Consider the following 17632-nt stretch of genomic DNA (forward strand, 5'->3'; position numbering starts at 1 on the left):
ACACCCCAATGAGAGCCCTCACGCCCAGGAGCCCACACGCCACAACTAGAGAGAGAAAAAAACCTGCACACCACAACTAGAGAGAAGCCCGAGTGCTGCAACGAAGAGCCCACGCACCACAACGAAGAAAAAAAGATCTCGCATGCCTCAACAAAGATCCCGTGTGCTGCAACTAAGACCCGACACAGCCAAACAAAGAAAGAAAAAAAGAAACTGAGATCTATTTTAATTAATGCAATAATTATTTTTAATAATCTTTATCTTTAAAGAAAAAAATGCCAAGACATTCTAATATATTTTAGTGTAACAGAGCATGAAAATTCATTAATATGATTTCAGATTCCATATTGTGAATAACCGCTAAGAAACGACCACTTGTTGAGTTTGGTGCAGTATCAAAGAAATAACCAAAATTATTTGAAAAGCCTATTAAAATACTCCTCTCTCCTTTTTCCAATTACATGTCCATGTGAGGCTGGTTTTTTTTCACATACATCAACCAAAACAACATAACTGAAGAGACGGGAGGCAAAAGTAGATACGAGAATCAGCTGAGTTCTTTAAGCCAGAAGTTAAAGAGATTTTCAAAAACATTAAACAATGCAATTCTTCTCACTAATTTTTTAGAAAAATTTTTTTCATTAAAAAATGTTATTAGGACTTCTCTGGTGGTGCAGTGGTTAAGAATCCGCCTGCCAATGCAGGGGACACAGGTTCGAGCCCTGGTCCAGGAAGATCCCACATGCCGTGGAGCAACTAAGTCTGTGCACCACAACTAGTGAAGCCCGCTCAGCCTAGAGCCCATGCTCTGCAACAAGAGAAGCCACCGCAATGAGAAGCCTGCGCACCGCAACAAAGAGTAGCCCCTGCTCGCCACAACTAGGGAAAGCCCGCATGCAGCAACGAAGACCCAACGCAGCCAAAAAAAAAAAAAAAAAAAAAGTTATTTATAGCATATAATTGGTTATTATTTTAAATGAATTAGTTTTTAAATTTCTATCAGTGAATATCAATAGCTGTAGCCCATATAACACAAGCTCTTTGGGGTCCTCAATAATTTAAGAGTGTTACAGGGTCCTGAAACCAAAAAATGTGAAAATGGCCCGAAAGCAATTGTTCCATAACTCCATGGAGGTAGTTCTTATATTAATAAGTTTGAAATCTACTTCCCTATTGCTCTACCATAGTGCTATTTCTACCTTAAAAACTATCACAGGCTATTGTGATTTTGATTATTATTTTTATGTATTCCATAAAGGCACTCAATTATTTCAAGATACACACCACGTTCTCTATATTCTCTAAGATGAACATCCAAATTCCCTAAACCATTCTTCATTTGCTACAGTTCTCATCTCCAGCACTACCACCACTCCCCGAGTACCATCCAGCCACACTCTGCACATCCATTTGCCAATATCTTTTCTTCTTTGTATTCTCGGTGTCCAGCGCAACCTCTGAAGAGAACAAGCACTTCACTGAATCAGTAAAGCGTGTCTCTTAAAAGGCAGCACCAAGAAGCAAACGCACTGCTCCAGATGGCTGTTTTTCAAACTGCGGGACATAATCCATTTTATCAGCAGACGCAGCAGATCATGAATGGCATTTTCTTTTAATGACATAGAAAAGAATAAACAAAATAGAAAATATCCTTGTTACCTGCCAGGCACACCAATAAGAACTGATTCATGAAATTTCTTGCAAATTATGAGTCATCGTTTAAAATGTTTTTGTTACTACGCGGCATGGTCAAAAAACTTTCAAAACTACTGCTCCAGATCACATTTCCACCGCTTTCCCCCCACTGATAAGCACATCATGCTTTCTATTAACTGATCTAGCATACAAGAAGAAAACCGTCCTCTACGACCACAGAAAGTATTTCTGGTACGGCTCTTCAGCTGAGCAGAACGGCTTCTACACATACTCACCTATATGACCCTGAGCAGTTTTTCATTCATCAGGCAGGGCTTGTAAACCAGTAGCCCTAGGCCAAATTCAGCTCTGGATCTTTTATTCTGCTGGGTCTTTTTTAAATTTTATTTTATAAATAAATATGAATGCCTTTAAGCAGGGCACACATGCTCCAGAATGGCACAGATCCCTCATCCCAATTATGTTACACCACCACCATTCCATAGTTGTCTGCTTGGCTTCTTAAGAAATTGGAGTTTGCAACATATGATAGAGAAGTGGTAGAAATAGCCTGTCAAACAATGAAAGATAGGAAGTGTAGGTAACTGTCCATCGCTGTGCTAACCAAAGGTCTCGTGTAAGCACGTAATACCTGGGAGTGTATGCTGCCCAGACACCATGGCGAGCAGCTTCTCCTGTTCCTCCATGAGCCTTTGCAGTTGCTCTAACTGTTGCCTCTTCAGTTGTTCCTGCTTCTTCTGTTGTACTTCTTTCAGCTTTTTAAACATAAAATTAACTTGATTAAACTAGCTTATAATTTCTTTATGGGCCTTTGCCCCTTACATTTATCTTGATCCCTCCCATCTCCCTTCTCATATCTTCTCTAATAAAGAGTTTCAAAGAGGGCTCTCTAGGGACTTCCCTGGTGGTCCAGCGGTTAAGACCCCGCGCTCCCAATGCAGGGGGCCCGGGTTCAATCCCTGGTCAGGGAACTAGATCCCGCATGCTGCAACTAAAGACCCTGCATGCCACAACTAAGACCTGGCACAGCCAAATAAATAAATAAAAATTTTTAAATTTTAAAAATTAAAATAAAAAAAAAGAGGGATCTCTAAGTAACTAAATCTGCCACCAAAACTCTAAACTCTCAACTAAGAAACAGAAAAAGTCACATGAATCCTTTGACTCTTAAAACAGGATAGGTATCAGTACATTTATAATCAACTTTTCCTCCCTAATATTTGGTCAACCATTTCCAATTTAGTTTTTACAAAATGAGGGAGAAACCTAAAGATGTTATTGTAAGTGCTATATTTATAGCTTACATATTAAACATGCTTTAATGTTTCATATCAAACAAAAGGCAAAATATGGTATTATGAGGCTTTCACAGTAAAGAGGAAGAAACAAAAAGACCTGGAACAGGTGACCTTTCATCGTACCTGCAATAACTGTGCGATAACACAGATACATATTAAGTCAAATCCCATTTTACCTGTTCAAGCTTTTTAAAAAGTGGGTCTTTATAAGCCACTTCTTTGAATTCACTCCCAGGATCTGAAATAAAGTCATTTTTGTTATCTTCCCAGTGTCCAGGAGCATGCTCACATGCCACTATTTGTGTTCCGTCTTTAGTTGAAGGAAAGACTCTCTGTGTTTCAGATTTATCTGTTTGTAACTTATAAGGGCTGTTGGGCTCCAACTTCTGTTCTTCATGAAGTGAATCTTCTTCACTTATAAAGCTGAAGCTATTTGAAAAATCTGTGGGTTTCATAGGAAAGCTGGTAGAAATGTTCACATTTGCTCGCTTCTCTTCCTCTGCTTCCAAAATAGGAAATCCACGATTTAATATGACCCCAGCCCGGGAAGGACTGGTCATCCACTGGGTTAAGAAGTTCTGCCCACTGTTTAACTCTGAAGAGGTTGACATCAGGAACATTTTAGTCCAATGACACTACTGTATTTAAATAATGTAAAAGCTAGAAGAGATGTTAATTTCCAACACCTGTAGAAACAAGACAGCCAACAAAAATTATTAGTTAAAGCTATTCAACCCAAACCTGAACCTACTGAATACACCAAAACCTACTGAATACACCAAAACCTACTGAATATTTCTTACTGAAAAGTCTTATGAAAGACTTTAACTAGCAAAGCAATCGGGCAATAAGTTACATATTTTTAAAACGTCTTTAAAATATCCAAATTGAGGGGATCAAAACTCAAAGTTCCCTTCTGATTTAATCAGTTACTGATGAATTTACACAAGTGCTCAATCAGTTGACCAAAAACTAAGGGAGCTAGAGCATCTTCTAAGTTATTTGATTACCAAAGGAAAAACAGGCCACTATCAACATCCACTTTAACCACTTGCATGCGTCTGACCCTAGTCCAGTACTGCTTCTTTGCCCAACCGGGGAACCCGTGTTCTCCCTAGTCCCAGAACAGAAGTCACCACCACCCCATGGCTTCACCTGGCACTGTCTGCTGCTGTCCGTTACTCCTCTTCTCCCTTATAATCCCTTGCCCACCAGGCAGTCTCTCATCTGCATTCCTAGAGGTCTCTGACATCACTACTTTGGCAGTCATCTCATTATTAGTGCTATTTCGCTTCTGTGTTCATAATCTACCAAGCTGTGAGTCCCTTGAAGGAATCTGTATATTCACCACTGTCTAGCACCACCCATCCCTGGGAGATAGAAGAAACTTGATAAATGTCTGCTAAAAGTAAGTTAAAATTAAATCAGAACTAAGGTTATATTGTTGAAAATAATTCAGTTTTATAAAGTATTGTTTGTGTTCATTCAACGTTCAACAATAAAAATTTCATTGGTTCATAGCACGGGACAGCAATGCTGTATGAATCATACTCTAAAACAACCAAATTCCTAGTGTAACTCTGTGACTGTGCAACAGATAAGCAACTAACATTTATTGTGTTCTTACTCTGTGCCCAGTACTGTTGTAGGCACTGGGTAGACAGCAGTTAATAACTCAGAGTCTAGTGGGGAAAATACACACAAAAGCCATGTGGGGGTAGGAGACTGCAAGTTTAGACGGGGTGGACAGAAAGGCCTCACTTAGAGGAAAAGCTAAGGACCCGGTGGAAGAGGTGCATGTGGTGCAGCTATGAGGGGCAGAATAAGAACCAGTCATCCAGACTTCATAACTCCCATCTGCAGGAAGCCCCCACCAATGCCCCATTCCTCCCGAAAACCACCAGTTCTTACAGCCCATCACCACTATCCACCTTGACTCCTCCAGGGTTCATGTCTTTACATTTGGGAATCTATTTATGTCAGCACCCTTCATCCCTGCCACGCTAATCTCCACACATGTGCTTATCCTGTCTCCGTGTCCCAAGCATCCCAATGCCAAACACTCACTGTGCGTCACAAGCAAAATCTATTATTCTTAACCTCTTCTCTCACCTTCCTGAGAAGACTTCCTCCTATGGAGCCCATACCCTTGGAATATGTATCTGCTTTATTGTTCTTTTTTAGACCTGGACTATTCTCCCTTCCTCTACCATCAAAGTCCCCAATTTTGAACCTCGTATGATCAGACTATACAACCTACTACTCCTTTTTTGTCTACCACAACCTACAGAGTTTACTGGGATCCTCTCCTTCATTCCTGAAAATTCTCTGGCTAAATAACTGGAAGAACAGAGATGCCATTAACTGAAATGGAGAAAACTGGGAATAAAACAAAACAAAACAAAACAAAAATGGCAGTGTGATTTGTTTTCTCACTGATATCACACTTTGAGAACCACAGCTATTACGGCATTTAAAAAAAAAAAAAACCTACTGCTATAGGCAACGACATGGATGAGAAAATTTGAATCAAAGTCTGACACGAATACTGTGTGATTCCATTTAGTATGAAGTTCGAGAATAGGCAAAATAAATTCACAGGTCCAGAAGTCAGAATCATGGTTGTCTAGGAAGCTGTTATTGCCTGGGAAGGGGTTTCTGCCTTCAGGGATGATAGGGATGTTCTTTATCTGGGTGGTGACTACACTGGTATATATGTTTGGGCTGTACACTTAAGATTAAGGCACTCTGAGAATTCCCTGGCAGTCCAGTGGTTAGGACTCCGCACTCTCACTGCCAAGGGCCCAGGGTTCGATCCCTGGTTGGGGAACTAAGATCTGGCAAGCCACATGGTGTGGCCAAAAAAAAAAAAAGATTAAGGCACTTTACTGGATATCTCTTACTCCTGAATAATTTTTTTAAACTGTGGTAAGCAAACTAATTCTAACTACTTTTGAGTTGGAAACCTATGTAAAAAGGCAACAACTCTTCATCAGAATCAACCAAGTAACCTTGATTGAATTTAAATGACCTCGTCAGGAAACTCATGAAATCCAAATTTACAACAAAGGCAAGCTACAAGGTCATTCTGTAACATCAAAAAACAGAGAAGGAGGGGCTTCCCTGGTGGCGCAGTGGTTGGGAATCCGCCTGCCAATGCAGGGGACACGGGTTCGTGCCCCGGTCCGGGAAGATCCCACATGCCGCGGAGTGGCAAGGCCCGTGAGCCACAACTACTGAGCCTGCGCGTCTGGAGCCTGTGCTCCGCAACGGGAGAGGCCACCACAGTGAGAGGCCCGCGCACGGTGATGAAGAGTGGCCCCCGCTCGCCGCAACTGGAGAAAGCCCTTGCACAGAGACGAAGACCCAGCACAGCCAAAAATTAATTACTTAATTAATTTTTTTTAAAAAAGTAATAAGCTTTAAGAAAAAAAAAAAAAGAGAAGGTTTTTAAGAACAACAGAAAAGATCAATGAAACTAAAAGCTGGTTCCCTGAAAGGATAAACAAAATTGATAAACCACTGGACAGACTCATCAAGAAAAAGAGGGACAGGGCCCAAATCGATAAAATCAGAAACGAGGGACTTCCCTGGTGGCGCAGCGGGTAAGAGTCTGCCTGCCAGTGCAGGGGACACGGGTTCAAGCCCTGGTCCGGGAGGATCCCACATGCCACGGAGCAACTAGGCCTGTGCACCACAACTACTGAGCCTGCGAGCCACAACTACTGAGCCCATGTGTCACAACTACCGAAGCCTGCGCACCTAGAGCCCGTGCTCTGCAACAAGAGAAGCCACCGCAATGAGAAACCCATGCACCACAATTAAGAGTAGCCCCCGCTCACCGCAACTAAAGAAAGCCCGCGCACGGCAGTGGAGACGCAATGCAGACAAAAATAAATAAATTTATTTTTAAAAAATTTAAAAAGATTGCATTACGTTCCTTAAAAAGAAAGAAAAAATGAAAGAGAAGTTACAACCAACACCACAGAAATACAAAAGATCATATGAGACTATTATGAGCAACTATATGCCAATAAAATGGACAACCTAGAAGAAACGGACAGATTCTTAGAAAGGTACAATAATCTCCCAAGACTAAGCTGGGAAGAAGTAGAAAATATGAACAGACCAATTACCAGTACTGAAACTGAATGAGTAACTAAAAAACTCCCAACAAGCGAGAGTCCAGAACCAGATGGCTTTACGGGTTAATTCTACCAAACACTGAGAGAAGAGTTAACGCCTACTGTTCTCAAACTATTCCAAAAAATTGCAGAGGGAGGAACACGTCTGAACTCATTCTATTTAAATGTGCCACCATCACCCTGATACCAAAACCAGACAGAGACATCACAAAAAAAAGAAAATCACAGATCAGTATCACTGATGAACATAGATGCAAAAATCCTCAACAAAGTTCTAGCAAACAAACTCCAACAATACATTAAAAGGATCATACACCATGATCAGGTGGGATTTATCCCAGAGATGCAAGGATTTTTCAATATCTGCAAATCAATTAATGTGATACACCACATTAACAAATTGAAGAATAAAAACATTATGATCATCTCAGTAGATGCAGAAAAAACTTTTGATAAAATTCAACATTCATTTATGATAAAAACTCTTAGGAAATGGGCACAGAGGGAACATCCCTTAACATAACGAAGGCCATATATAACAAACCCATAGCTAACATCATACTCAATGGTGAAAAGCATTTTTTCTAAGATCAGGAACAAGAAAAGGATGCCCATTCTCACCACTTTTATTCAACATGGTTTTGAAGTCATAACCACAGCAATCAGAGAAGAAAAAGAAAAGGAATCCAAATAGGAAAAGAAGTAAAACTGTCACTGTTTGCAAATGACATGATGCTATACGCAGAAAATCCTAAAGATGCTACCAGAAAACTACTAGAGCTCATCAATGGATTCAGTAAATTTGCTGAATACAAAATTAATACACAGAAATCTGCTGCATTTCTATACACTTACAATGAAATGTCAGAAGGAGAAATTAAGGAAACAACCCCACTTGCCATCACATAAAAAAATGAAATACCTATGAATAAACCTACCTAAGGGGCAAAAGACCTGTACTCCAAAAACTGTAATACACTGATGAAAGAAAATGAAGACAACACAAAAAGATGCAGAGATATACTGTGTTCTTGGATTGAAAGAATCAATATTGCTAAAATGACCATACTACCCAAGGCAATCTACAGATTCAATGCAATCCCTATCAAATTATCAATGGCATTTTTCACAGAAGTAGAACAAAAAAATTTTAATTTGTATGGAAGCACAAAAAACCCCGAATAGTCAAAAGAATATTGAGAAAGAACAACAGAGCTGGAGAAATCACACGCCCTGATTTCAGACTATATTACAAAGCTACAGTAATCAAGACAGTATGGCACTGGCACAAAAACAGACATACAGATTAATGGACCAGGACAGACAGCCCAGAAATAAACCCACACACTTATGGTCAATTAATCTATGACAAAGGAGGCAAGAATACACAATGGAGAAAAGACAGTCTCTTCAATAAGTGGCGCTGGGAAAACTGGACGGCTACATGTAAAAGAATGAGATTAGAACATTCTGTAAGACCATATACAAAAATAAATTCTAAATGGATTAAAGACCTAAATATAAGACCGGATACTACAAAACTCCTAGAGTAAAACACAGGCAGAACACTCTTTGACATAAATTGTAGCAATATTTTTTCAATCTGTCTCCTGAGTAATGAAAATAAAATCAAAACAAAAAAACAAAATGGGACCTAATAAAACTTAAAAGCTTTTGCACAGCAAAGGAAACCATAAGCAAAACAAAAAGACAACCTGCAGACTGGGAGAAAATATTTACAAACGAAGTGACTGACAAGATATTAATTTCCAAAATATAAAAACAGATCATACAGCTCAACACCAAGAAAACAAACAACCCAATCAACACGTGGGCAGAAGACCTAAATAGACGTTTCTCCAAAGAAGACATACAGATGGCCAACAGGCACATGAAAAGATGCTTAACATCAGTAATCATCAGGGAAATGCAAATCAAAACCACAATGAGGTATCACCTCACACCAGTCAGAATAGCATCATTAAAAAGTCTACAAATAATGAATGTTGAAGAAGGTGTGAAAAGGGAACCCTCCTAGACTGTTGGTGGGAATGTAAGTTAGTGCAGCCACTATGGAGAACAGTAAAGAAGCTCCTTAAAAAACTAACAGGTAGAGCTACCATATGATCCAGCCATCCCACTTCTGGGCATATATTCACAGAAAACCCTAATTCTAGAAGATACATGCACCCCAATGTTCATAGCAGCACTATTTACAGTAGCCAAGACATGGACACAACCTAAATGTCCACTGACAGGTAAATAAAGAAGATGTGGTACATATATACAATAGAGTAGTAGCCATAAAAAATAATGGAAAATTGCCATTTGCAGCAACATGGATGCACCTAGAAATGACCATTTAAGTGAAGTCAGACAGAGAAAGACAAATATCATATGATATAACTTAGATGTGGAATCTAAAAAAAAAAAAAGATACAAATGAACTCATTTACAAAACAGAAACAGACTCACAGACACAGAAAACACTTATGGTTACCAAAGTAGATTGGCAGCGGGTGGGGGTGGGAGGCATAAATCAGAAGTTTAGGATTAACAGATACACACTACTAAACATAAAACAGGTAAACAACAAGGATCTGCTGTACAGCACAGGGAACTCTACTCAATATCTTGTAATAACCTATAAAGGAAAACAACCTGAAAAAGAATATGTATGTACGTATAATTGAATCACTTTGCTGTACACCTGAAACACAACATTGTAAATTAACTGTACTCCAATTAAAACAAAACAAAAAAAACTAGCAAAGTTCCCTACTAGACTGGCAAGCGCAAGCACCGTTGTGATGCAGCACTCAGACGTCTGCATCTAAAACAGAGCAGGACCCTATGGTCCCTGCCCCCCATGTCCTCAGCCTGCCTTTTTGTCTGTGGAAAAACTTTAGCCAAAGAATAAGTTTAACCAAAGAAGCGAGAAAATGCAGAAGCAAAGAAAAGCAGTCAAACAGGACAAAACAATAATAGTTTAGTCATTAAGCAAAGGCAAGGCACTTTAGCTCCTTCTCAACGGCTGTAGCTAATATCCTGAGCCCTCTCCGGTGGGCTGTCTTGTAGATACTGAAACCCCCATCAGGTGGGAGAAGTGAACTACATTAACTGTAGCCATGACAAAAGCTGCCGCAATTCTAAGAACTGGCCTCAAGAAAATGGGAACAAACCGACTTTGGAACCGAAGATTAACTACTTAAAACAGTCAAGATGACGCTGGCCAGAGCACCGCATGACCAGCTTCAAGATGCCTGTCCGAGCTGCCTGCGCTGCTTCCACGTGGGCCCCTCCCGCCGCCTATTAACAGCTCTTGACCCACGACTGTCGACTGTCGCCGGGGAGGGCGGGGGAGGGGAGTCGGCCTTTGGACAGGAGTCGCCCTCCCCGCTCCCGGCACCCAAAAGAAAGCAAACTTTCCTTTCCACCAGCCTTGCCTCTTCACTGGCTTTTGAGTAGGAGCATCCGGAACTCACTTTCGGTAACACATCTCTCGCCCACGTGAAAAAGAAACCTCCCCTGCTTCGTTACAGCGTCATCACTATGATCCTAGAGGTATATTTACTGTCAGCATGACGCACAGAAATACAATTCCACCTTAACCTGTTACTTAGTATTGATGCTAAGGCCTTGGTAAAGGGAACATATACAGCAAAATGCATAGAAAGGATTATTAGCAGGTGGACTCAGATCTTCCTGATATCAAAATCTGTTTGAAATGAACGTACAGCCTTGAAACCTCCAAAGACTGCCACGTAAACATTCTTTAAAGCAGCGGGGCGTGGGGGATAAATTCTCTACCTCGAGAGGCGGAAAGCGTAGACGCAAACTATTCAAAGCCTCCCTCAGGCCTTAAGTAACTGGCCGCTTAGGAAGGTGACTTACCGGTCTCCCAAAGTACACGTCCTTGAAAGCCACCAACCCACAGCAAAGCTTTCAAACCCGAAGCTTTGCAAGACCGCACCTGCCGGCAGGCAGACCAGCCCTGACCAGCAGGAAGGTGACGCACCGACGCGCTCCTCGCGCAGCTGCGGCCCCGCGCCTCCGCGCAGCAGCTCAGAGCGCGGCCGAGACCACAAGCGGCGGGAGCCCGCGAGAAGCCGCCGCGGAACAGCGCTCGCAGGCCCGACACTGACCCAGAGGTCCCCCCGCCGCCCGGCGCCGCTCCCCGCGCGCCCCACCGTCCCTCGTGGATGCAGGGCGACGAACACACCAGCTCCTCCGGTCCTCCCCACCCCCACCCCAACCCCGCCACGAAGTCCCGCTCCGCGGCCCCAGCCTCTCAGTCCACTCACGCCAGCGCCCGAGCCGTCGTCGTCGCCGCCGCTACCCTTACAAACCACCCGCCACAGCCTCCGCGGCCAGCCCGGCTCCGCCCGGGCCCGAGGGCTCCTGGGAAATGTAGTTCCCACCTGCCCCTCTGCGCTTGCGAGAGCGCGTAGCCGGACTCACGCAAACTACCACTCCCGGCGACCCGGCGTTCCACGTTACTAGGCGCTCACGGCCCGGCGTCTTCCGCCCGGGCGCGGGCAAGGGGTGGTGGTGGCGGGCGGAGACGCGGGGGGAAACAGCTCCCGGAGAGAACTTCCGGGACAGACCGAGCCCCTCCCCTGCCATTCAAAACTTCGGCTGCCCCCTCGCGGTTGGGGCGGGGGCGTCTGTCTAGTTCCGCGTCTTTTGTTTTTTGTTTTTGTCTTCTGTGCCACGAGTGACCAAGTAAAAGAAAAAAGGACAGTCGGCCACACTCTTTGATGAGTCAGAGGTAACCTTGTGATGAATTCACTCCTAAAGTAGCTATCGCTCGTCTTTTCTGCCTAGTGCGTATTTGGCTCTGCGCCCATTAGGTAGTAAAGCCTAATTTTATTTTGTTTATTTTTTATTAAAATAAACCTAGTTCTGTTTTGAACACTAAAGTGCAAAACTCAAAAACCGTTTTCTTAATTGCCACTGCAGATGCAGGCACTGCAAGTTACCATTGTGTACACATCCGGGCTTTGTGTCTGTTTAAATAAATATTTAAAGAAATCAAATGAAGTGCTATTTGTAACAACCGGTACAGTCTAAGAAATGAACTACTGTTACCAAGTCCAAGCTTGTATTGCTTGCGCCGCAGGAGAGGCCAATAGTCCCAAAAAGCAGTACTTGGGGCAAGGACTAACGACTCTATTCGGAAAGCCCGCAGACCGAGAAGATGGTGGGCTCGTGCCGCTAAGGAACCATCTTGACTGAGTTAGAATTCAGGCTCCTTTTATACTCAAAGGGTAGTAAAGTCAAACATCTCCTGGTTCCCATCAGCCTCTGGAGGGGATGGGTTAATTTCTTCCTCCCTGCAGTCAGTCATTCACAGGTGAGCCTGGTCAGGAGGTTTGTGAGCTAAACAAAGGTATTTTAGCTTAATGCTCATTACCTGGCAGGCAGGGTTCCCAGAGATGGGCCATTGTGTATAACTTAAGCTTACAGGCAACATCCCTTTAGTGATTCACTTGTAATAGAATACAGAAGATTCTTTCCTATTACAGTCCCTCACTGTCAATGTCCATTCCACAATCTTGTGGAAAAGAAACGAATACCATTCTGCTGAACGGAGGTGACGAATATTCCTTAGAATCTTTAGTCAGTCCTTTTTACCCACAGCTATTTGAACCCAATGAAACTTAGCACTCGTTGTCTAATTTGTAACTGAACTTGGGGTTTTGGTTCCACTTCCAGTACATATGCTAGGTTCCTGTATTTCTCTGGACAAAATTAAACAAATTGATTGCTCCTTCTCCAGTGGAATTCCCATCTACTTCAGTTGGATGGGCAGACCTGTTGGAGGTAAACTCATGAATAGTATAAGCGCCCAAAGTTTTAATGTGATTGGCCACTGCTAGCTCTTTAGCATTATAGATTCTCCTGCCTGGGCACACACCTGCAATGGCCTGCCATACAGTATTCTAAAGGGGCTTAATTTAAGCCTGCTTCTGGGAGCCACTGATCAGGAGCAAGACAAGGTTGTCCACTCTCACCACTATTATTCAACATAGTTTTGGAAGTTTTAGCCACAGCGATCAGAGAAGAAAAAGAAATAAAAAGAATCCAAATCGGAAAAGAAGTAAAGCTGTCACTGTTTGCAGATGACATGATACTATACATAGAGAATCCTAAAGATGCTACCAGAAAACTACTAGAGCTAATCAATGAATTTGGTAAAGTAGCAGGATACAAAATTAATGCACAGAAATCTCTTCCGTTCGTATACACTAATAATGAAAAATCTGAAAGCATAATTAAGGAAACACTCCCATTTACCACTGCAACAAAAAGAATAAAATACCTAGGAATAAACCTACCTAAGGAGACAAAAGACCTGTATGCAGAAAACTGTAAGACACTGATGAAAGAAATTAAAAATGACAAAAACAGATAGAGAGATATACCATGTTCTTGGATTGGAAGAAACAACATTGTGAAAATGACTATACTACCCAAAGCAATCTACAGATTCAATGCAATCCCTATCAAACTACCAATGGCATTTTTCACAGAACTAGAACAAAAACTTTCACAAATTGTATAGAAACACAAAAGACCCCAAATAACCAAAGCAATCTTGAGAAAGAAAAACGGAGCTGGAGGAATCAGGCTCCCAGACTTCAGACTATACTACAAAGCTTCAGTAATCAAGACAGTATGGTACTGGCAGAAGAACAGAAATATAGATCAATGGAACAGGATAGAAAGCCCAGAGATAAATCTGCGCACATATGGTCGCCTTATCTTTGATAAAGGAGGCAAGAATATACAATGGAGAAAAGATAGCCGCTTCAATAAGTGGTGCTGGGAAAACTGGACAGCTACATGTGAAAGAATGAAATTAGAACACTCCCTAACACCATACACAAAAATAAACTCAAAATGGATTAAAGACCTAGATGTAAGGCCAGACACTATAAAACTCTTAGAGGAAAACCTAGGCAGAACACTCTATGACATAAATCACAGCAAGATCCGTTTTGACCCACCTCCTAGAGAAATGGAAATAAAAATAAACAAATGGAACCTAGTGAAACTTAAAAGCTTTGCACAGCAGAGGAAACCATAAACGACGAAAAGACAACCCTCAGAATGGGAGAAAATATTTGAAAACAAAGCAACTGACAAAGGATTATTCTCCAGAATTTACAAGCAGCTCGTGCAGCTCAATATCAAAAAAACAACCCAATCCAAAAATGGGCAGAAGACCTAATTAGACATTTCTCCAAAGAAGATATACAGATTGCCAGCAAACACATGAAAGGATGCTCAACATCACTAATCATTAGAGAAATGCAAATCAAAACTACAGTGAGGTATAACCTCACACCAGTCAGAATGGCCATCATCAAAAAATCTACAAACAATAAATGCTGGAGAGGGTGTGGAGAAAAGGGAACCCTCTTGCACTGTTGGTGGGAATGTAAATTGATACAACCACTATAGAGAACAGTATGGAGGTTCCTTTAAAAACTAAAAATAGAACTACCATATGACCCAGCAATCCCACTACTGGGCATATACCCTGAGAAAACCATAATTCAAAGAGTCATGTACCACAATGTTCATTGCAGCTCTACAATAGCCAGGACATGGAAGCAACTTAAGTGTCCATCAACAGGTGAATGGATAAAGAAGATGTGGCATATATATATACAATGGAATATTACTCATCCATAAAAAGAAACGAAATTGAGTTACTTGCAGTGAGGTGGATGGACCTAGAGACTGTCATACAGAGTGAAGTAAGTCAGAAAGAGAAAAATACCATATACTAACACATATATATGGAATCTAAAATAAAAAAAAAAGAAAATGGATCTGAAGAACCTAGGAGCAGGACAGGAATAAAGATGCAGACGTAGAGAATGGACCTGAGGACACTGGGAGGGCAAAGGGTAAGCTGGGACGAAGTGAGAGAGTGGCATGGACATATATACACTAGCAAATGTAAAATAGATAGCTAGTGGGAAGCAGCCGCACAGCACAGGGAGATCAGCTCGGTGGTTTGTGACCACCTAGAGGGGTGGGATAGGGAGAGTGGGAGGGAGACGCAAGAGGGAGGAGATATGGGGATATATGTATATGTATAGCTGATTCACTTTGTTATAAAGCAGAAACACATCATTGTAAAGCAATTATACTCCAATAAAGATGTTAAAAAAAAAATCTTATTGGTGAAAAAAAACGTTTTCCAAGAATGCTTAATGATACAATATTAAAGATAAAATGCTGACATAAAATGCAAGATAGATATTATGAATATAGTATGGTTTCAATTTTGATAATCCTATATTCCATTACAATACATACATATAGAAAAAAGCCTGGAAGAAAAAGCAAAACAGGAACCCTAGTTTTGAGATTATTTTGTTATTGTTACACAGTTCTGTATCTTCAGTATTTTCTGAGGTGAACATGAACTACTTTTCTATTAGAAAATATTTTTTAAAAACCAGGTCAGAGGACTTAAGAACTCACCCAGGACAAATCTGAATCCAGAGGTGGGTCTGAGCAGCCATGCTGGCTTCAGCCTGCCTTATCCAGCACAGGCCGGGCATATGACACAGACTGTTCTGAAAACGGTGAAAGATTCATTACAGAGTTTTGTTTGTTTATTTTTTGTTTTTTAACTGTTGGGCATTGAGAGCAAGATAGATTAACCTACATAGCATAGTCTAATATCTTTCACTGTATCTATCATCATTCCCATCTACACACTGATAATTTTGAATCAATTTGAATGTAAAAGACAATCAATACCTATGAAGTTAATAAATATTAATGCGAAGGAAAGGCAGAGTTAAATCAAGGGACTTCCATTTAACCAGACCTCATAAGAAAAAAGAAATGTGGAGCCCTCGTTCGTTAATTTTTTGGGCGGATACTACATCTTGGGTGGGATACACAAGTGTGGGTAGGGTAGGGGGAAGGGTCCTGGGCAGAAGGAACAGCTGTGTGAAGGCCCTGAGGGTTTTGCCAACCTGAAGAAAAAGGCACCTCGGCCAGAATGAGGCTGGGGAGAGGCCAGGCCTTGAACCATGATAGGAAATTTGAATTTCATTTGGAACATAATTTTCAAAATAAAAAGGTTGCTCATGCTTCAGTGTGGAGAAGAGATGAGGGGCAGAGAGGGGAGACAGTCAGGGCTCTGCTGCTGGGTGGAGGGCCGGGGCCAAAGGGATGGGGACAGGGCCTGGCTCCCGGGGGTGGAGGGGCAGTCAAGGGCCGAAGCCCAGGACGGAGCCCTGGCGGTGGCTGTCCAGGAGGGGGATCTGCATGTCAGGAACGCGCTGGGACGCAGCGGACCTTCTGCCCTACACTGGGGGTTGTCTGCACACAGATGGCATTTCGGGCCTCACATGGGCACTACTGCCCATGGGCCTAGGGTGGGACTACAGCCAGGGGAACCCAGTGGTCAAGGGTTAAGAGGCCGTGTGGAGAGAGACAGCTGCTCGCTGACCCTCCTTAAACCAGTGGGACCCACCGCCCTTCAGGAAACACCAGCTTACTGTGGGCAAGCTGCTAGAACAGACTCCAGGTTCAAAGACCGACAAAGAGCTACTGTGAATTAAACCCGGTATCTCACCATTCATTAGTTTATTGTTTCTTTATATATATATATATATATATATATATATATATATATATATATATACACATTTATTTATTTATTTATTTATTTTTGGCCGCGTTGGGTCTTAGTTGTTGTGCGCGGGCTTTCTCTAGTTGTGGCGAGCAGGTGCTACTGTTCGTTGCAGTGCGCGGGCTTCTCATTGTGGTGGCTTCTCTTGTTGTGGAGCACAGGCTCTAGGTGCGTGGGCTTCAGTAGTTGTGGCACACGGGCTCAGTAGTTGTGGCTCATGGGCTCTAGAGTGCAGGCTCAGTAGTTGTTGTGCATGGGCTTAGTTGCTCCGCGGCACGTGGGATCTGCCCGGACCAGGATCTGCCCGGACCAGGAACTGCCCGGACCAGTTCTGGAGCTGCTCTCTGCGCAGACAACACACACAAGCACACAGCTCTGTTTCAGCCACAGATGCAGCACAGCAGACACGGTCTGCACTTGCTTTTCCACTTCACGATTTATCTGAGAGATCATTCCTCACTGTCACGTATCAAGCTGCTTCCTTTGTTATAGTAGCTGGTGTGCACATTTCAGATGTTTATGTACATTGGAAAATAATGTCCAAAAAGATGCACTCACAGTATGTGAGAGTTTCTAAAAATGAGAGACCATGTTGTCATTCTCTACCCAGAAAATGAACTGAGAACAGGCATGAATTATTCATCCATCCACAGAAATGGTGAGTCAGGTAAGTGAGGAAAGCTGTGTAAGGGAAGAATATACAATTCTGCCTAAAATATAGGTAAACTGGGACATTCTGTTTCTGATATTCATAGGCAAACTATTAAATACCAGAGAAGCACCCAGCACCCAGTTGGAGTTGAATGTGCTTCACAGAACAAATCAGGCTTCCTGTAGGCAAACCCCAGGGCTATGGTCCAGGA

General features: G+C 42.2%; 2 protein-coding genes across 5 annotated transcripts in view; one reads left to right on the forward strand and one right to left on the reverse strand.

The window, feature by feature from the left end:
- The window catches only part of CENPJ (centromere protein J), a 63300-nt gene extending 51830 nt beyond the window's left edge, over positions 1–11470 (reverse strand). For 3 of the 4 annotated variants that reach the window (XM_068526800.1, XM_068526799.1, XM_068526797.1), the window contains exons 1-3: positions 11404–11470; positions 3131–3640; positions 2288–2411 (exon numbers count right to left, since the gene is read on the reverse strand). In XM_068526800.1, coding sequence (XP_068382901.1) covers positions 2288–2411; positions 3131–3574 — 568 coding nt within the window. In that variant the 5' untranslated portion in view covers positions 3575–3640; positions 11404–11470. Of the gene's footprint in view, positions 1–2287; positions 2412–3130; positions 3641–10993; positions 11035–11403 lie in introns of those variants that run through there. The other variant, XM_068526798.1, reaches the window with a different exon arrangement.
- Positions 11471–16221: 4751 nt separating this feature from the next.
- Positions 16222–17632, forward strand: part of PARP4 (poly(ADP-ribose) polymerase family member 4) — a 35787-nt gene continuing 34376 nt past the window's right edge. The window contains 1 exon segment of the mRNA XM_068527038.1: positions 16222–16512. Coding sequence (XP_068383139.1) covers positions 16222–16512 — 291 coding nt within the window.

The sequence above is a fragment of the Eschrichtius robustus genome, chromosome 18, assembly GCF_028021215.1.
Source record: "Eschrichtius robustus isolate mEscRob2 chromosome 18, mEscRob2.pri, whole genome shotgun sequence".
NCBI lineage: Eukaryota > Metazoa > Chordata > Mammalia > Artiodactyla > Eschrichtiidae > Eschrichtius > Eschrichtius robustus.